General features: G+C 37.6%; 1 protein-coding gene across 1 annotated transcript in view; it reads left to right on the forward strand.

Moving 5' to 3' along the window:
• LOC150105769 (cysteine-rich hydrophobic domain-containing protein 2) overlaps positions 1–21841 on the forward strand; it is a 128388-nt gene that overhangs the window by 102018 nt on the left and 4529 nt on the right. The window contains exon 5 of the mRNA XM_090393570.1: positions 252–311. Coding sequence (XP_090249696.1) covers positions 252–311 — 60 coding nt within the window. The remainder of the gene's footprint in view (positions 1–251; positions 312–21841) is intronic.

Genomic DNA, 21841 nt, shown 5'->3' on the forward strand with positions numbered 1-21841 from the left:
CATGGTATTAGTTCTCTGGTGCTATTTCTGAGCATTAATTCATTGGCCTTAGGTAGCATCCTGGACTCTACTCCACATAATGGTGCTGATGATATTACGATGTGAATACATTCACACTGTTAAGTTTACTGGTTAATTAGTTCGATATTCCCCCCCCCCCCCTTTTTTTTTACAGGGTCAAATAATTTGTAAAACTCCTGTATGTTATTAATCATCTTTTTGCAATAAAATATATTCATTTTCTCTTCTAGCTTGGTCTTCATTGGACGTTAAGTAAGCAGTGGTGTGACTCTAACAGCATGATGGAATATGTAAGTCACTTTCATAATGCTTATATATATATATATATATATATATATATATATATATATATATATATATGGAAAAGCTTTAATGACTGTTACCAAGAGATAAAAAGATGACAAGATATATTTAAAAAAGATACTACTAGTTTCGTTGAATAGATCAACATCCTCAGGTATCACAATCAAAGAAGTTTATAAAAAATTACAGAGACTTAAAATTGTAATAACAGAACAAGTATAAAAAGACAGTAGCATGTTTGAAAAACAAATGTACGAGTTCCAAACAAACGTATACTATGCGCTGTCGCGAGTGCGCCAGTACTGAACAGAAGCAGCATGTGCATCAGAGAGATTGTAACTCAGGCTGTTGTTGATATGAGAGGAATCTAGAGAAATTTCCCTGGATTCTAGCCACGTTCTCTTTTCAGCTAACTCAGACGAAGGCTGCCAGCACACATGGATGTTAGAAGTTTGAGTCCAGTTTACAATGTGTTGGTGACCTTCGTCTGAGTTAGCTGAAAAGAGAACGTGGCTAGAGAGAGCGCTAACTCTAGTCCTGTTATAGGAGATATCTCTACGGTGTTCATCCAAACGTAGAAGGATGGATTTAGCAGTCTGTCCATAGTATGGCTTTTCACAATCACACAAAATCTTGTACACTCCTGGAAACTGAGTAGGAAGATGTTTATGTTTGCTAAGTAATGAACGAAGTTTTGGAAACGTAGTGAAGCAAGTTTTGAAGTTAAATTTCTTGAGAATCTTGGCCAGTTTTGGTGAGAGAGAGCTGATGTAAGGCAAGAAGATGAATGCTCTTGGGGAAGAGGGATCTTCAGAAGTAGTTGAGTGCCTGGGGGAAAGAAATTTGTCAATTTTCTTTGGAGAGAAACCATTGTTAATAAAAGTTTTTTTAAGAAAAAGGAGTTCATTTTCAATTTCTGTTTCTTCTGTAAGTAACGATTTGGCTCGGTGAGCTAAGGTGGAAATAATACCACATTTTTGTGGGGGATAGTGATGGGAGGAAGCATGAAGGTATCTATCAGTATGAGTAGGCTTTCTAAAAATTGAGATTTTAATGCTTTCAGCACATCTGGTAAGTTTGAGGTCTAAAAAGGGAAGGCAGTCATCTGATTCCAGTTCGAAGGTGAAAGAGATTTTTTCATGGCACTTGTTTAGGTGGTCTAAAAATAAATAGAGGTATTGACACCGTCTTCCCAGATAAGGAAAATATCATCAATATAGCAGTAACAGACTTTTGGTTTAAAGTGAAAGGAGTTCATAGCTTTTTCTTCAAAATCGTTGAGAAATATATCCGCGAGAATTGGAGAGAGAGTGGGCTGCCCATAGCCAGACCTGAGTTTTGTAAGTAGATCTTATTATCATATTTGAAGTATCCTGACTTTATGCAATGGGAGAGAAGAGCAAAGAGTTTTTTTGATAATTTGTTCTTGAGAAGATCGAGGACTTCTTGAGCAGGTACATTTGTAAAGAGAGAAACAATATCAAAACTGGCCATTAAATCTGTTTTTTTAAGTTTGATGTCCTTGATTTTAGAAACAAAATCTGCAGAGTTTTTAATATGTGAAGAGGAAATTCCAGAAAGATTTCTTAGAAAACTCGAGAGATATTTGGAGAGATTATAAGTAGGAGAGTGTTTGCCCTCAACTATAGGTCTGAGTGGGCAGTTAGTTTTGTGAATCTTGGGGAGACCATACAGTCGAGGTATCAAGGGATGAAGTGACCTAAGAGAAAGCCGAATGTTTCTTTGTAACTCTAAGGTGGTTTTTAATAAATTATTAGTTCTATTGTGTAGGTCCATCGTCGTGTAGGTCACTGGTAATTTCTGAGTAAGTTCACTATTTAAAAGTTCCAAGATTTTATTATGGTAATCAGACGTTTTTAAGATGATAGTTGCATTACCTTTGTCTGCCAGAAGGATAACTATGTTACTATTATCTTTCAAGGACTTGATAGCTGTCCTTTCAGAGTAAGAAATGTTGTCAGGTGGAGGTCTAGCTTTATTTATAGACAAAATTGCTTCCATACAGAGGAGGTTAGCTTCTTTGTTTGGTGTATACAAGATTTTGTGTGATTGTGGAAAGCCATACTATGGACAGACTGCTAAATCCATCCTTCTACATTTGGATGAACACCGTAGAGATATCTCCTATAACAGGACTAGAGCTAGCGCTCTCTCTAGCCACGTTCGCTTTTCAGCTAACTCAGATGAAGGCCGCCAACACATTTGGACTCAAACTTCTAACATCCATGTGTCTGTGTGTGTGCTACGATGAACGCGAAAGAAAGGCTTAAGTTTTTTCGTGACATCAGGGGGCCAGGAAGATACTTTTTTGAGTAAAATTTTTAGTTTCTTAACTTGTGTTTTTGTGGGGTCGTGTTCTAGCGGGATGTAGGTAGCGCGATCGCGGAGGATAATGTTCATTTTACGATTGCATTCGTAAAATGATACGTAAAGAAAAAAGTATCGTCATCACCAGAGCGGATAAGGGTAATGCCACAGTCGTTCTTAATACCAGTGAATATTTTTACTCAATAAAGTATCTTCCTGGCCCCCTGACATCACAAAAAAAAAACGTAAACCTTTCCGTCCTCCCCCCCCCCCCCCCCCGAATATACAGTTTACCAAAAATCCATAAACCCAATTCCCCACTCAGGCCTATAGTAGATGCCACCAATGCACCTTGCTATAGACTATCTAAACAGCTGGCCAACTCTCTGATCTCCCTCACCGGAAGGTCCCCTTCCTATATAAAAAATTCGACCCACTTTAAAGCCCTCACAGAAAATTTAACCTTGAATAAGACAGACATATTGGTAAGCTTTGATATCTCCTCTTTGTTTACCAATATTCCCTTAATTGACACCTTATCTCTCTTAGAAAACGTTTTTCCCCTCTGACATCTTAGATCTCTTTTCCTTTGCCATTTAACTCTGGGTATTTCTCTAGGAACAACAAAATCTACAAGCAGATAGAGGGAACTGCCATGGATTGCCCCCTCTCACCCCCCCTTGCCAATTTCTATATGGAAGATTTAGAAAAACGAGCCATAGACTCAGCCCCACTCAAACCTTCTATCTGGCTAAGATATGTAGATGATGTGTTCTCTATTTGGCCTCATGGCCCAGACACGTTAGACTCCTTCCTCAGTCATCTCAATAGTCTACATCCAAGAATCCAGTTCACTATGGAAAAGGAAAAGAACAATTGTTTACCCTTCCTAGACACCTTAGTCACACGCCTGCCTAATGATACACTTACCTTCACCGTATACAGAAAACCCACACACACAGGCAGATACATTCACAAACTCTCCCACCACCACCCCTCTCAACAATATGGCATTATTAAAACTCTTACCAAGAGAGCCCACAATCTTTGTTCTAGTGGAATCGCCCTCGCTACTGAGCTTAACCACATACACAGCACTTTCCTCTCCAATGGCTACAGCCATCACAGTATCAAAAAAATAATCAACTCCTCCCCCATTCCCTGTCCTTCTCATCAACAAGATTTTAAAAATGCCATCACCATACCCTACATCCGTGGCACATCTGAAAAAATAGCCAAGATACTAAAACAGTACAACCTACACACAGCATATAAGCCCACCGCAAACTTGCTACCCTTATCCGTTCTACGAAAGATCAGCTCCCTCCTCTCTCTCTGCCTGGAGTTTACAAAGTACCCTGTTCCTGTAAGCTGGCGTACTTTGGACAGACAGGCAGATCATCCGTCTAGAGGAACACAAGTCTTACATCTTCAAACACAACTATGGCCATTCAGGCTTGGCTGACCATGTTTTGGACACCACCCACAGGGTATCCTGGAAGAAAACCACCATGCTCCACCACAGCAAATTCAAGAAAGAGAGACTTTTCTTAGAAGCAGCAGCAGCAGCTCTCAAAAACCAACCAAATCTCAATAAATATGGTTGCATTAAGCTTACGAAGATTTGGGAAACACTCATCACCAGAGTTCCCACCTTACATTCCAGGCCACCTACTACTGCCCTTAGAGGGCACTCTACCTAGATAGGACTTTAGTGTCACCCACGTGGTTGGGCTTAGTATTGTTTGTTATTTGTGTATATGTTAATTAATTGTTTTTGTAATCCCCGTAGATGTCCTAGTGACTAGGACGAAATATAGGAAGTATTAAAATTCTATTTTAATTCTTTTTGAGTGTTGGAAAAAATCCATTAAGCCTCCAACATGATGTCCTCACAGCACTTAAGCCTCTACACACGTATCCAAAACATTTTAAATAGGAATTGCAGATTAGTTGAATGTTTCTGTTTGAAGCTTTTTTTTATTGATCCCACACGAGAAGTCAAAAAATTGATTAGGGAGAAGGAAGGAATCTATTAACAAGTTTCTTGAAAAAGCTGGAGGTTGTATTTATTGGGAAAAACAGTTCCAAAGGACAGTTGCAGAAGAATGGTAGTTAGCTGTTCAATTGAACGGTACCAATGAAAACATCTCTAAAAAGGTATTTTGCAAAAACAGAGCACGTATAAGAAAGTTACTTCAGGATGTGTGTGTGAGAGAGGAATCACCAGTTAAGTAGATTGCCCTCTTCTGTAGATAATCAAGAATTTTTGGGGAGGTGTTGGGTACACAACACAAAATGTGGGAGCAGCATTCTAAGGTTGATCGAATTTGAGATTTATTAAGTGTTGGGAGTTGAGCAGGAGAGAAGTAGTGTTCTGAATGAAAAAGAATACAGAGTTTCTTGGACCCTCATCTATGGATGCGATATTTATGCAAGGACAAGCTGTGGTGAAAGTCAGCCCTAGAAAAAAATGGAGGAGGCTGATCATGTGATTGGAACATTATAAGAAGAGGGAGTGAAGTATGATCTTTCTTTCGGGTAATAAGAAAAAATGCATTTATTGAAATTCACTAAGTTACCCTCATTTGGGAATGGTGAAGAGAACAGTGTTTGAAACATTTGTTATGAAGAGTATACTGTCTTACAAAATTATGGAGAAGCTTTTAAGTTAGAGAGAAAAATGTCATTGATGTGATATGAGCAAGAGCATGAGTGAGAGTACAAAATCCTTTCTTTATCAACTCCAGTGTTGATATGCACAATGGGAGAGGAAGCTGGCAGTCCAGTTACTAAGCACAGGAGGGAGACCATGATTGGTATTATGTTGAGAAGGTCTCATGTCTGACATTGTCAGATACTTGGGAAATATCAAGTTCAACTGGATGAGTTTCTTCAAATCTTTCCATGTGTCCAAAGATTAGGTAAGGTAAGCTTTCTAGTCCCTCAAGGAAGTGTGCTGTAGAATGAGAATGGCAGAATCTATACTGGTGATCACCAAACAACTGATAGATCTCCAGGTAGTGAAGAAGCTAGTTGTTGATGATCTTCTCCATCAGATTCAAGAGTATCGAGTTGAGAGAAATGACTGCCATTTATCTCCCCTTTTTACTGACACTGGATAAAGGTTTGCTTTCATATTTTGAATAGAAGGCAGATGAATATGACAGCTTATATATGTGACACATGATGACTGTTAATTCTGGAGTATACCGGAGGAATACCATCTAGACCATGAGATTAATCAGTTTCTGATGTCATTTTGGCAAAAAGATCACAGCAGTTGGTGATTTTCCATGCACATCTATACAAGTGTTGGAAGAAAGACTGATGTTGCCATAATGTGTGTGTTATCAGAATATGTGAGAGAGAGAGAGAGAGAGATGGAAACAAGGAAGGCCAAAAGTTACATCGAACAGTTTTAGTGAGGGATCAGAAGGCTCAATTGCCAGTTGTATAGAAGGCAACTTTATTGCATTTTACTTCTACAAAATCGATTATGGATAATTTTTTATACTTCCTTCAGACTGTAGTGTAGTTTGAGTAAGAAGCTAGAGTTTTTGATGTCTGCCATGGAATATTATGCTGTATTTTTAATGGACTGCAAAGACTTTTTTTAGAGAACCAGTGCTTGGACAGAATTCAGAAGTTTGCAGTTGAGTAAGGAGAAGACCCTTATTCTGGTCAAATAGATGTAAGGTCTGGAGAGTAGACAGCAATCAGGCCATGGAAAAGAGGCATAGAAATCCTTGGAAGATATCCTACTTGGTATTATTAGAACAACAAAAAAAACAAACAAACAAAAAAGATAACTGCAGTAATAAACTTTAATGAAAAACAGATATTTTGTACTGAAATGAACAATGCATCATCAATGTGTGGAAACAAGCAGTTCAAAGAAAACAAGAATGCATGGTAAATACATCAGTTGATTTACCAATTAAAATGGTTGTTGTTGTGTGCTAGAGAATAAAGAAAAAATATTTTAAAAAAAATTATTTACATCAGATGTGAATCTCCCAAACTTTTGGAGGAGAGGGGGGGGAGAGAGAGAGAGAGAGAGAGAGAGATGATTCTTATTCAGGTTAGGCCAGTGTAAAAGGACTTTACAACATTCTTTGAAAAGTTGTTGACACTTAAAACCTTCTATGCAGAAGATGAGCTTCGTCCCACTGGATACTGTGTTTAGTATCAGTACTATGCTGTGCCAGACCAGACTTTTGAAGTTTCAGGCATCAACTGTAGTATTCATGTTCATTAATTTTTTTCCCCACAGGGTTGCCTGCCTGACCAAAGTATATGTCAGAATTACATTCACAAGGAATCTGGTAAACACCAGGTAAAGCTAGAGGCAAGAGTTTATCTTTTGTAGATGGTAAGAGATGAGAAATTTTGTTGATAAGAAAATATGTGAGATTAAGGTGAACATCAGTATTACATTGTATTACTTCATAAATTAAAGATGCCAAGAAATTATATTCTAACAGCTTTAATTTATGTGGTAATACAATGTAATACTGATATTCACCAGAAACTATAAAAGTTTCATGCGCAGAACTTTTCTAGTTTCTGTATTTGGCTTTGAAATGATGTTTGATTTAATATTCACTCAAGATAATTTTGCATTGCTGAAGTGAAGCCTTTTGGCTCTTTATTTTAGTAAATTCTTTATGCATTGACCGAGAGTTTGCTTACAGAAAATACACTTCTCAAACTCTTCGAGTTCCTTAGTACAGAGAGTTTTTGCTCTCTAGGTTTCTGCCTAGTCTCTGACAGAAGTCAATGAGTTTGAAACAGCTGTCAGGCTAGTGAAACCTTATAATAAACCAATAGGAGGCAAATATACTGAAGCTCACAGTGATCGTCGTTACCTATGTGGTACAGCAACTCGTAGTATGGCAGCAGTGTATTCCTGCTAGCTCTCTGGTCAATTTTCGCATGAAACTGTTATAGATTCTGTATTCGGCTTTGAAATGATGTTGGATTTAATATCCACTCAATTTAGATAATATTCTTGGTTTAATCCTTTATCCAAGTGTAAGCAAACAAAGTTTGCGTGTGAAGTAACTTCATGACTGGGCAACTCGTATATAGATGCTAATGACTTCACATCACTTGCCTTAGTATCCCACAATGTAAAGTACATATCCTTACAGACATGTATAATGCTATGCATTATGGAAAGGGTCACTACCGAGACCACTTTCGACCTTTATTGAGGTCTCATCAGTGGGAGCCAAACCAGAAGTGATACCAAGGTTGAAGTAATGCAGAAGTCATATTTCCATATACAAGTAGTCAAAAGGTCGCACCTCATCTTCATCAAATTCCTGCCATATACTCTCAAGGATGTGTCACACCTTATTACTAAAATACTCTGGATTAGAGATAGATGTTGAAAATTTTTCATTTGGTTATACTATAAATTAGGGATGCCAAGAAGTTGTATTCTTGGTTTGATTCTTTATCCAAGTGTATGCAAGTTGCCTAGTCATGAAGTTACTCCACGTGCAAATTTTATTTGCTTACACTTAGATCAAGGATTAAACCAAGAATGTAGTTCCTTGGCATCTTCGATTTATAGTGTAACCAAGTGGAAAAACTTTCAACATTGTATTACCCCCCCTGCCCTTTCTTCTGTGTCTGCAGTCCACATATGCACTGCAGACACAGGAGTCATTTTGCCCTGAGGCAGAACGACTCCTCTAAGTTTTATTTGCAAATTTTGCTATATGACTTTTGAACTTGAACTTCTCATCTGTGATAACTTCCAGATCTCTAGTCTTATCAGTTTCTCCAAGTATCATAATCCCACCACTATAATATGTTGTCGCATATCTCATCACCAAAGTGTATAACTTTATTTTACTAAACATTGAATTGGTAGCAATTTCCATATGTCATGTACATAATTCAAGCTGTAATATATTTACTATTGAAGTACTCTTTGTATTGCTAACACCCCATTTATCCTATCATTTTTTATCCTTTCCTATTGGATCTTACCTTGGCTGTGTGCCATTTTTGTTATTTTTACTTATTATGTTAACGTGTGTATGTGTGATTCTAACACTATAATAAGTGTGTATATTACTTCCCCAACCAATAGTTAAAGATAGGCATGGAATGAATTAATAATTTAAATTTTAACCCTTTGTTGGCTAGATTACAGACTCGAATCCTGGAATAGTGCATTGATTTCGGTATCACTATGTTGTTGCACAAATTAACAAAGCTCAATAAAATTTCATAATATTTACATTAATTTATGTACAAAGGGTGTAGGGTCAAAGGTCTGCAAGGGTCAAAGCTGTATAACTGAGAGGAGACCTCCACATAGCCTTTAAAAGAATGCGGAGGACCGACCAGGGCTTCTGACCTAATGTCCAATCCTCACCTTCTCATGGTGCACCCTGTTGGGCATCTACCTGGATACTGAAAAAACGAGGATGGCATGGCAATTTGAGATTTAGCCGACCAAATTGTAATTCTTATTGGCTTAAACCAAATTACAAAATGATGGCAACATGACAAAATTTCATGCCGAATGGGGTGTCGCCTGGTTAAACAAGACCCCCTCCCCCGTTGTTTTCACCAGGGAACCAAGGTGAACAGCGAAAAGTCAGCTACTGGAACAATTCTGAAAAAACACCCCATCTCAATAATCACCAGAGTTGAAGATCAGTACTATCAACATAAGAAGCCTGAATGGCAAAGAAATAGTGCTAGCTGAGAAATTAGATAAGTATCAGATTGACATAAAAGGGATGACTGAAACAAAAAAGACCAAAACTGGTGAGATCTTTCTGAGCAATAAATACAAAATGTTATATTCAGGCAAAGACAATCAAGGAAAAGATGGAGTAGCCATAGTATTCAACACAAAATACGAGGCTAATCTTCTTGAATGGCAGGCAGTCTCAAGTAGAGTGATGTGCAAATATCAGAATGGGGACCTGGACAATGAGACTTATTTGTGGCTATGGTCCCACAAAAGGTTCTACTAAGGTAGAAGTGGAGGATTTTTTGAGGCTTTAGAGAAAGCATCTGACACAATGAAAAAATTAAAAGCTAGTCCTTGTTGGGGATCTAAACAGCAGATTAGGAAATGATTGTCAGACATGTAAAAGTATATTAGGAAAATTTGTAGAAAAGAGCAAAGCTAATAATAATGGCAAATATTTGTTTGATTACTGCTCAAGATACGGAGTGGTTATTACTAACACCATGGTCCAACATCAAAATGTGCACAAATTCATATGGAGAGAAGAGGCAAGGAATAAGAAAAGTCTCATTGACTATGTTATTGTTGATAGTGATCTTTTCTCCCTTGTGCAGGACACCAGAGTGTACAAAGGATTTGAAATTGGCACTATTTAATCTTGAGCAGGATAAAATGGAATTTCATATTGAAAAGAATAACATATAAGAAAGTTTTAAAGGGAATAAAAGTTGAGCAGCTCTTAGATGTGAACTGTAGACTAAAATACACAAAGATTATTATAGAAAAAATGGATGAATTTGAGAACAGGAACCAAACTTTAGAGATTCAGTGGCAAGCCTTGAAGAAAACCTTGATTGATTCAGTCAGAGAGGCATGTGGTGAGGTTGTCTGCAAGGATAGAAAAATTAGAATTCCATGGTGGACACAGGAAGTAAAAGAGGCAGTGAAGAAAATAAGAAAACATCAAAAATTCCTGGCTAATAAGTCAGCTTGTGCTCTTAGAGAATACAGAGATAAATATAACAAAGCGAAACAGTGTGTAAAACTAGCTAAACAAAAGTCATGGGAGGACTTTGGCAAGAACATAGAAAATAAATATCAAGAAGGTGGTAAGATATTCTGGAGGTTGTTGAAGAAGCTTAGAAATGGAGGAAAGAGTGCTGTAAAAGGAGTTAGAGATGATAAAGGTGACATGAAAACAGTTGGAAAAGATATCCTTGAAGTATGGAGTAATTACTTCGAAAAATTGCTAAAAAAAACAAGCAGCGATAGCACAGTGGTACAAAAACACTCAACAGGCATACAGTCAGGAATACATATCCATACTTGAAGTAGGAAAAAAAAGCCATCAAAGATTTGAAATGCCTAAAGGCAGCAAGAGTAGATGATATTCGACCAGAAATGCTTAAGTATGGTGGTATAAAAGTCTTAGTGGCTGCACTGCATAGTTCAGAAAGCCTGGACAGAGGGACGAATTCCCGATGATTGGAGTATAGCTCTCATACTACCCATATATAAAAAGGGAAATAAAACTGAATGTGAGAATTACAGAGGTATTTTCCTACTGAGTGTTCCTGGTAAGATATATGCAAGTATACTTGAGTTCAGAAGAATTGTAGAAGAAAAGCTTGTGAAGAACAAGCTGGATTCAGGCCAAATAGAGGCTGTCAGGATCAGATCTTCACTTGACGACAAATAGTGGAGAAATCATGGGAATATAACAAAGATCTCTATTTGAGTTTTGTAGATCTGGAAAAGGCATATGATAAGGTTCCAAGAGAGAAGCTATTCAATACGTTACAGTTATATGGTATCAATGGGGCATTATATCAAGCAATACTTAGTCTTTATTTGAGTTGTAAGTCAGCATTTAGAATTGAAGGAAGTACAGGAAGATGGTTTAATGTTAAATCTGGTGTGAGACAAGGATGTACATTATCCTCTCTGTTATTCATTATCTATATGGATCACATTATGAAGGAAAGTGGTATTAAACATGATATCAGAATTGGAGATGTTAATGTTTGCTTTATGCGGACAATGTTATACTGATCAATAAATCCACTACGAGTCTGCAAGATTCCTTGACTAAATTGAATAACTGTTGTAATAGATATGGTATGAAAGTCAGCAATAAAAAATCAAAGACAATGAAAATAGGCAGAATCGTTGAAAATGTCAACTGCATTGTTAACGGAGAACCTGTAGAACAAGTAAAACATTTCACCTACTTAGGCACAATTTTTAGTGAAGATGGTAAATTAAATATGGAAATAGACAACAGAATGTATAAAGCTGGTATAGTAGGAAGTCAGTTGAATAAATTCATATGGAATAAGAGAGAAATTAGTCGGAACACTAAATTAGCTGTATACAAGACAGTGTTCAAACCAGTTTTAACTTATGGATCTGAGAGCTGGTCAGAAGAAAAACACTTGACCAAAGACTAGAGACCACAGATATGAGAATCCTGAGCAAGATTAGTGTCGTGAACAGATGGCATCAATGGCAATATCATATTAAAACTGAGGATATTAGTAAAGCACTTGACATTGTCAGCATTTAAGAACGCCTTAGCAGAGCTAATCTCAGGTGGTATGGTCATTTAAGTAGAATGGGCAAGGAAAGATTGGCAAAACAAGTGTTCTCTGCCAGGTTGGCAGGAAAACGACCCAGAGGAAGACCATGATTATAGGTGGATTGATACGGTACAAAGTGCCTTAACGACAGAAATATAAGATCTGATAATATTGGAGTCTTGACAAGTAACAGACTGATCTGGAGGAAAATTGTAGATAGGAAGTTAGTAATGATGTAAATTTTTCATGTAGTACTATCATATCTTGTACACCCCCTTGAGGGTACATGGCAGAAATTTGATGATGATTATATGGGCACATCCATGCAGTCTGAAGACTCATTGCAGAAGACACAAACTATGAATACAATCTGTCATACCTTTCCTTGAACCCATTAACAGACAAAGTACTCACAACTGACTGGCAACCCATTCCACTCATTCACAACTCTCCAAGCAAAAAATCTAGTCCTCACACCCCTATTAACCACACCTTTATTCAACTTCCAGGGATGACCCCCTTGTTCTGGTCCCTTTGGCCAAGTGCTGAAACATTTCACCTTCATGAATCTTATAAAACCCTTTAAACAATTAAATTTTTCTATCATATCACCTCTTTTTCTCCTATCAGTCAACTATCAATCCACCCCCCCCTTCAATCTTTCTTCGTAGGTTACATTGCATAGGCCATTCACCATCTTGGTCACTCGCCTTTGAATTCCCTCCATCGCTCTTTCATCCCCAAGAAAACCAGGAGACCAGACTTGAGCACGGTAATCCATATGTCATATCAAGGCCTTATAAAGAGGAATAAAGGCTTCTTGATCTCTACATGTTGGTGTGTTCTTCAATAGTCAAATAATGTTATGGGCTAACTTAGGAGTATATCCTTCCTCTAAACTTGAACTCTGTCTATGACCGCCACTAAATCTCTAGCTTTATCTATTTCCTGCAGTACAGTGCCATCAATGTGATTCACATTCTTTTTTTCTTTTTCTTTTAAAATACATAAAGTTGACTGGAAAGGCATCTGTTGTTTACATCACCAAAACATAATGTGAGTGTAAATTTAAGGAGGCCTGTGAAATTCTTATCAAACACCCTAATCTTAACAATAATGGTGGTCTAAAAATCTAAAGAATATGGATGGTACATATTCTACCCATTTAACATTTTAGTCTGAGAGTTAATTATAATTAGGACTGTAAGCAATCATAACTCTAATATAACACTTTGTTAAATTATGGATTAGACCACCACTCTTGCCGTATTAAAACTATTTATATGAATTTGTTTTCTGATGATGTTATAAAGAGAATATAGCTTTGATGTAGTTTTTTTTTTTTTTTTTTTTTTTTTTTTTTTCCAGGGGTCAGGCCATTAGAATAACGGTTGATCAAATCATTGTCACTTTGGTTTACTGTTAAAATTGCAATATAGCTTGTCTTTGTAGTATATAGATATATGTGTATACTCCAAATGATGATCTTCATATGAAGGTTGAAACGTCGGGAAATTAAAGTAATTATTCCTAAAATGGTTGTAACTGATAATTTTACTAAAATGAATGCTGATCACCATGTAACACTAAAAAAAAATATTTATATATATTGCTTGTAATCTTTTTCCCAAAATGCGTAATTTTGCATTTCCACACATTAAACTAATAGCATTATCTTTTGCCTATACTGAGAGCCTATTTAAATCATCCTGCAAGCTCTCCACGTCACCTTGATTAACTACTACTCTACCTAATTTTGAATAATATAATCAGTAGACAACTCAATATTTCCTTTCAGGTTATTTCCTATATCATTTATGTACAAATTAAACATTAATGGTCCCAGCACTGAACCTTGATATCTGTCCAGCAGTCACCTCTTTTCCACTTAATCGGTGTCATGTCCATCCCCATTTGTTTTAATTTGCGTAACGGAGTTCTGTGCAGTATTCTGTCAAATGCCTTTGCAAAATCATTGTGTAGCCATTTCCTTTATCCAACTCAGCTGTTGCTCCATATAAAAAGTAATGTATTGAAAAATTTCTTCTAACATCAGTCTTATAAAACATTTAGCAAGTTATATGTTTCTGTCATGTTTTCTCTTTTCTGCCTGTTAACTAAACTTTGTAACCTGTCAATCTTTTCTCATAGAGAACTGCACAGACCACTCACCATTTTGAACATTCACCTCTGAATTCTCTCCAACACTTTGACATCCCCCCCCCCCCCAAGAAAACAACCAGATCTATTCAATAGTTCTAATACGAGGTGGTATCAAAAGTTTCGAGACTAGGTTTGTAACACTCCAACAGATGGCAACACAAGGCTGCACGCACAGTCACAGGGAGCACCTACCTTCAGTGTGCCAAAAGACATCATTCTGTGTATATCAGGAGCTGTGCAACTGATCCTATTCTACCACCTGCGTTACCACATCTGCGATTTCATCATGGATAGCAAGTTAGAACAAAGAGCAAACGTGAAATTCTGCATGAAACTGGGCAAATCTGTCACAGAGATGTTTAACATGATTCGCCAAGTTTACGGCGATGCTGCAATGAGTTGTTCGAGGTGTTTTGAGTGGCATGCATGCTTCAAGAGTGGAAGAACATCACTGGAAGACGATGAGAGATCAGGAGACCTTCAACGATTTCAACCCCCAAAAATGTCGAAACCATTCGGCAACTTGTGCACGAGGATCATCGGACAACACTCCACAACATTGCTGCCATTGTCAGTGTGTCATACAGAACAGTCCAGGCAATCCATCCTCACATGTGATTTGAATATGCGCCGTGTTGTTGCTGCCAAGTTCGTCCCCAGGCTGCTGACCCAGGAGCAGAAGGAACACCGTGTTGAAGTCTGCCAAGAACTCCATCAGCGTGCTGTGGATGACCCATCCTTCATGTCAAAGATCATTACCGGTGACGAAACTTGGGTGTACGGGTACGAACCTGAGATGAAACAACAGTCTTCACAGTGGAAGAGCCCATCATCTCCACCACCGAAAAAGGTGAGGCAGGACCGCAGCTCAACCAAGTGCATGCTCATAGTCTTTTTCGACATTCGCGGCATTGTGCATCGAGAATTCATCCTCAGGGGCCAGACCATCAATAGCGAGTTCTACTGCCAGGTTTTAAGGCATCTGAGGGAGGACATTTGGCAAAAGCGACTAGATCTGTGGTGTGCGAAAAACTGGATGCTCCATGACGACAATGCACCCTGTCACCGAGCTCTCCCAGTGACAGGCTGCATTGGCCTATCACCGGGAGAGCTCGGTGACAGGGCAAATGCACCCTGCCAGAAACAACATGATCTTACCTCCACACCCACCCTACTAGCCAGATTTGGCTTCTGCAGACTTCGCTCTCTTCCCGAAGATGAAGATCCAGCTCAAAGGTCACTGTTTTGACACCGTTGCGGAGATCCAGAGCGAATCGATGAAGGTGCTTGACATGCTTTGAAAAGAAGACTTCCAGGATACATTCCAAAAATGGCAAGAATGCTGGGAGCGCTGTATTGATATGCAAGGGGACTATTTTGAAGGTGATAGCGTGTAAACGTAGATAAATAAAGTAATTTCTCGTAAACAGAGCTAGTCTTGAAACTTTTTGATGCCACCTCATGGTATACTTGTTGAACAATGTTTCTTAACATCTAAGTGATCCTTTGAGCTATTTTGTCTACTTTTGAGATGTCCTTTTGTGACTTCAACTGTCTGTCCACCATTACTCCCAAATCCCTAGCTTGCAGTCCACTTCCATCCATACACAGCTTGTAATGTTTTCATCCTGAAGTGCACAACTTTATTCTTTAACATGTTAAACTGACAATATCAACACTATCAGCCTATTTTAATCATCTTGCAGGATCTCTACATCCCCATTATTAACTGTTGTCCTCCATTTTGTATCATGCATCATCATCAAACAACTGGATATGCTCTCTCAAATCAGTCTGTCATTAATATACAAATTTGACTGTAATCAACAAAATTTAGTCAAATTTGTCGACTTTCACTATATCAAACTTGTAGGGACCACATGAATAAATGGATCAATTGCACTAATGAATTTCTTTTGACATAACAATTTGATCATGAGGCTCTTGTTTGGGACTTTTCATTAGTTTGTTATGGTGTGAGTGAGTGAGTTTATTGTGGTGTTTCTTCTACTAAGAGTCAGTTGTGTGAATATTAACTTTGCACAGAGGTAACCAAACTATAGCACATCAACTATATGCAGATAAGTGGTAAGGAAGAAAGAGCTTAGTTGTTTTATGAACATTTGGAGGACAGATGTATTCTTAGAGTAAACAGCAGGAAGACTACCAAAGAATGGAGAGGTAGACAGAAAGAGGAGAATGACAAGTTAAAAAGGCTCTTTTTCTCCTGCTTGTAAATTAAAGTGAGACAGTTCTACATGTATATGGAAGAAGGGCTAAATAATGCACCACTGTGTGTGTGGAAGAAGGGCTAAATGATGCACCACTGTGTGTGCATGCGTGTGTGTGTGTGCACGTGCGCGCGCACACCCAGATAAAAACACATTGATGCATTCCTACATTGTTTAGGATCCTCTGGCAAATTGTCTATTTAGACCAAGTAAATGGGGGGTTCACGTCATTCAGCTGTTTTTTTTTTCTTCTTAATTTGGAATGTAGTTATTTCTTAAGTTGTTTAAGGCTATATTGATAGATTATTGCATATCAGGCAAGCCTGGTTGGTTGAGTGTATCTGTTCTCCAACCAACAGGCTGTGGATTCAGTGGCTTGATAATGTTCTATGTTTGGTCCCTAGCCTGTAAAAAAAAAAATAAAAAAATAAAAAAATCCTGAGCCTGTGGATTCAGTGGCTTGATAATGTTCTATGTTTGGTCCCTAGCCTATGTAAAAAAATAAATAAATAAATAAAAAATCCTGAGCTTACTCCACAAATGTAATTATAGGTTTACAAAAAACTTTTGTGGCTAGGAGCTACATAAAAACAACTTAGATCAAAATGGTCTAAAGGAGTGAGAAGAAGTTACCACTACTAGTTGCATCATCCCTATATGAAAACTTAGGTCCGGAAAGAATATTGTGAAGGAGACCCTCCTCAAAATTTTGTATTCAGTAGCTGCAGGACTTTGTCTTCTTTCTCTCAGGAAGACATCTCTAAAATCTTAAGCCCTTAAAATATTTAAGTAGCATTTGCTTTGTCTGTAAAATTTTATCTTCTCTTTCATTAGCTAAAGACTGAGGGAAGTCTGGAGAGAGGTGTTCCCCCCCCCCCCCCCAGACTTTTTGGTTTCTAGTCTATTATACTTTGGTTAATCTAAAAGATTTACCCCTGTTCATCATGAAGAATGTAAAAATTTCATTAGGTACCATGAAACTGAGAAATCTGGCCTTAAAGAACATATCTCCTTGAAGCCCTTGGGAAAAAACTAAATTCTTATTCCCATACAAGAGCAGATTTCTTATGGAAAGTCTTGACAGGAAAAGTTGAAGCATTATTAAATCTCTGTAATCTTTACACATCTGAACGTCTGATAGACTTTTTCACTTTATGAGAAATGGTGCTCCTGACCTTGGTCATCACTTTTTTTTTTTTTTTTTTTTTTATCTATTTGGACTCCAGTATTAATTGACTGTTGTTGTTTTAAAACGTTGCATTGTTGATTTTTGTTATGTATGCATGTGCTTTTGTTCTATGCATTTCATTTCATACTGAAGATACCTATGATACATGGGTGAAAATTTTTTTATGTAAAGTATCCTTATTATTAATTAGCCCATCCATGCATTTTACATCTTCCTGGAAAAAAAGCAGCAATTCATAATGTACCACATACACTGTTAAAAAAAAATTCCTTACTATTTTGACTGCCTCATGCATAGTCTTCTTCATGGATCAATATTTTGACCCTTATAGAAAGTTTACTTTTACAAGATGTAAACACCTAGACTCTCATTATTCATCTTGTGAGAAATGTTGTATCCTTATTTCTTCTGCTTGTCAATCTTTGATTTTTGTGATTTGTCCCAGATAAACATGAATTCTACTCTTCTCTTTCCATCTTCCAGTCTAATTTTTTTTTATGTTATTTGTCATTCATCATTACTTTTGTTTAAATTTATTTTCAATCCAGCTTGATAGGGCACTTAAGATAATATCTTAATTTTATTTCTAGATCTTCTGCATGTTTTCAAGCCTCTGTAGCTCAGTCAGTATAGATGAAGCCCTTTAGTCAGAAAGACCTGGGTTCAATTCCCATCGGTGACGTGAATCAAACTTTTTGAATTGAAAAATCTGAGGGTTTTTCGTCCCTCAGAACAAGCAAACCAGCCCTGTGAGCACATGCTGTTACAGTCAAAAATAATCCCCAAGCAGCAAGCTGATTTGGGATTGTACTAACAAAAGTCGCATCGAGTGTAACACGCAGACCCTGCATTGGAAGCAGGATAAATGCACAGAGGAAGATCTTCTGCGTGTTTTCCTAAGAAATTAATCAGCAAAAACACAGATGAGTGAGAATATTTCTGTTAATTTTAACTTTGCTGTTATTCTGATAAGGCAGATGCCTTGGAGATGTTGGATCTCCATCTTATTTCCCCAATTTAATGAAAAAAATTTACTCTTCTTATGCAGTTTAATCAGAGGTGACATTGACTATACATGTATTTCAAGGTTTCTGTGTTTCTTTAATACCCTGCTTTAACTATAATTCTAGAAGAGCTGAGGTTTTAATGGGGTCATGTTTCATCAAGGTTTATGATAGCTGAACAGCGATTTTTAATATCTGTCATTTCTATAATTTGCCTAAGAGTGTGACTATGATCAGTGGCACTGTAATAGCATCTAATCCATGCCTGCCATTATAATTGCATGTGCAGGAAAACCTCGCTTAACGTGAATTCAATATGTGTGATAATCAGTTAGCGCGATTGAGTGAAATGATACTATTTTCTGCTTTAAGTGAGTGATTAATCAGTTATCAATGTTTCTTTTATGTTATGCAAAAGTTTTTGTCACCAATCTGCAGCGAGCGGCAGCACTTGTCAATGTAGCAGGCAGTGGCAGTGCTGCAGGTGGTGGCCGGTGACACTCAGCAATTGACTCAAAGCTATCATCGCAAGCGCACGTGCAAACTCTGTTCTCCTGCTCAATTACTTTTCCTTCATTTTGTTTTAATTTAGATACCTATAAGGCTTTATTGTATTCAACCCCTGATATGGAAAAGAGAATGATAAAGAAAGTGGCAGTAATAAAAAGAGAAGAAAAGTAATTATTATTTGATACCTCCAGGGAATCCAAAGAGTCATCGAGGGAGGGCACCTACTGTACAACTGTCTCCACCACTCAATCCACTAACTACACCAATGCCATCTACTGCTGACCACCACCACTAGTGTTTCCACAGAGCATCACAAACATCCATGCCCATGGCGGGATTTGAACCCGCAGCCTTTTGGTTGGAGAGAGGATACGCTAACCACTCGGCTAGCCAGGCTGGCCAATTAGGTTAGAGGAAAAGCTAGAAGTAATTAAGAGCCATGAAAGTGGTGCTAATAATAGAATGATTGTGTGAGACCTGGGATACAGCGAGTGTACAGTTCAGACTATATTAAATAAGAGCAAAGAATAAAGAGAACAAGGAAAAGTTGCTATTGCTTCTTTAAGCGTGCAGATCACCCAAAATAGAAGCCATTTAATGATCAAGATAAAATGTCTTCTATCATTCTGGGTGATTTTTTTTTAATGATTTTCAAAAAAAAAAAAAAAAAAAAAAATCAGCTAGTGCCTTTTTATTCCTGTATACGGGAGTAGGCGAGGCCATTTAGCCCTATCTAACTTTGGAGACTGAGTGGGCAGTTCAATCTCCACTGGTACCAATCAGAGATAGACGGCCCAAGGCTATCACTAATTAAGCGGTACACAGTGAAGAGAGGTGGCTCAAATGTGCTGCCATCTCATGGTCCTTAACCCTAACAATTTATTTAATGTCTGAAATAACGGAGGTTCTACGGTCGATTTTCTTGAGTTTACGGGACAAAAAACCCGAGTTTCTGGGAGGAAAAACCCGCTTGCCCGTGCCAGAGATCAACTAACTCGGGAACCAGTTGAAAAAAGGCTTAGAAAAATTTCCTCTAGTCGCCGACTAGACTTGAAACCAAGTCTTCCTTCGTGTGGCCAAGCACCGTGGTGTGCAAATGCCACATCCACTGAGCTACACAGGCTCTTTTTAATGATTTTATCCTCTATATACCTTATAATTTTTTTTTTCCAAATTTATGCTGATGGATGCATTATAATTGTTCCTATTGTTTATTGTTTTCACTTAGCATGCATTAATTGATGGATTAATTAATCGCATTAAGCGAGGTTGCTCCAGCTGATGGAGCCTGTGTCGCTCAGTGGATGTGGCATTTGCACACCACGGTGCTTGGCCGCATGAAGGAAGACTTGGTTTTGAGTCAAATCGGCGACTAGAGGAAATTTTTCTAAGCCTTTTTTCGACTGGTTCCCGAGTAGGTTGATCTCTGGCATGGGCAAGCGGGTTTTTTCTCCCAGAAACTCGAGTTTTTTGTCTCATAAACTCAAGAAAATCGACCGTAGAACCCACATTATTTCAGACATTCAATACGAGTGTTAGGGTTAGGGACCACCTGTAGCGCCGTCTCTCTCTCTACACTGCGTGCCACTTAATTAGTGATTGCCTTGGGCCAGCTATCTCTGATGGGGTACCAGTGAAGATTGAACTGCCCATGCAGTCTCCAAAAAGTTAGATAGGGCTAAAAACGGCTTTGCCTACTCCCTGTATATATGGGAATAAAAAGGCAGCTGATTTTTTTTTTTTTTGTCACTTTTGTAAATGTTTTGTATACTACAGATAATAAACTAATAGTTTGTAATTTTTGATATATTTTTTTATTTATAAATAATTAATTCATTGTTCCATGTTTCTGTTTTAAACAAAGCGTGAAGAATATGCCAGGTGATCAGTTACTATCTTCCTTCCAAATTTCAACAATTTCACTTGAATCCCATATTCTCTTCAGCACTTCCTTGCTTTGTTGGCTTCAGAAATACCTACTACCTCAACTTCTTTTGTTGTAACTTTTGATGTATCCATTTTACAACTTTTCAAGTTGATTACTCTCAATTTTTTCATCACTCTGAAGTTCTTCATAATATTACTTAATTTTGTTTATTATTCAATTTTTATCTTTATTTTATCATCCTCTCCCTAAAAGAGCAAGGGATTGCTAAAGCTCTTCTCATAACATTAACAAAATCCCTGTCTATGACTTAAGTCCATGAACTTTCACTCACTTTCCTTTGTATTGCTTATGTGTTTGCTACGACTTGCATTGTATTGTATAAAGATAGTTCTGTGATTGAGACAAAATATTGAAATTGTTAAACTGTTTAATGCATTTCCTGTGTTATTTTCATTCTGTTAATTGTCCAAAATGAGTTTTTTTAATTTATTATTTTTAAAGTTTCTAGTAGTGTTATAGTTCAGAACACAACTGCACATGGAACAAATTTTTCATTGTTTTCCTTCACACTATCCTTTATGATCATATTTGTATTTAATTTTTAACCTTTTCACTCCTGATTTTATTTTTATTTTCCCAACTTTGCACTGAAAGCAGTGCTGCATGCTATGGTCCCACCTATAGGACCATAGCATGTCTATGATGGTCTATGACTATGATGGTCTCACCATAAGCATGCCCCCCCCCCCCCCCAGTCATATATCCTGTGGTATCCAACTCCAAACTTGGGGATTCAAGAGGTCATTCTCTGTGCTTCCAGAATGCCCACAAGGCATGCAAAGAGAGGATTTTGAAATCAGCCTGAGAGAGCCCAAAGCTTAGTAAGTTCATTTTGCTGACA

Source organism: Typopeltis vanoorti, chromosome 6 (assembly GCF_054136105.1).
Source record: "Typopeltis vanoorti isolate ZY-2024b chromosome 6, IOZ_Tvanoo_1.0, whole genome shotgun sequence".
In the NCBI taxonomy this organism is placed as follows: Eukaryota; Metazoa; Arthropoda; class Arachnida; order Uropygi; family Thelyphonidae; genus Typopeltis; species Typopeltis vanoorti.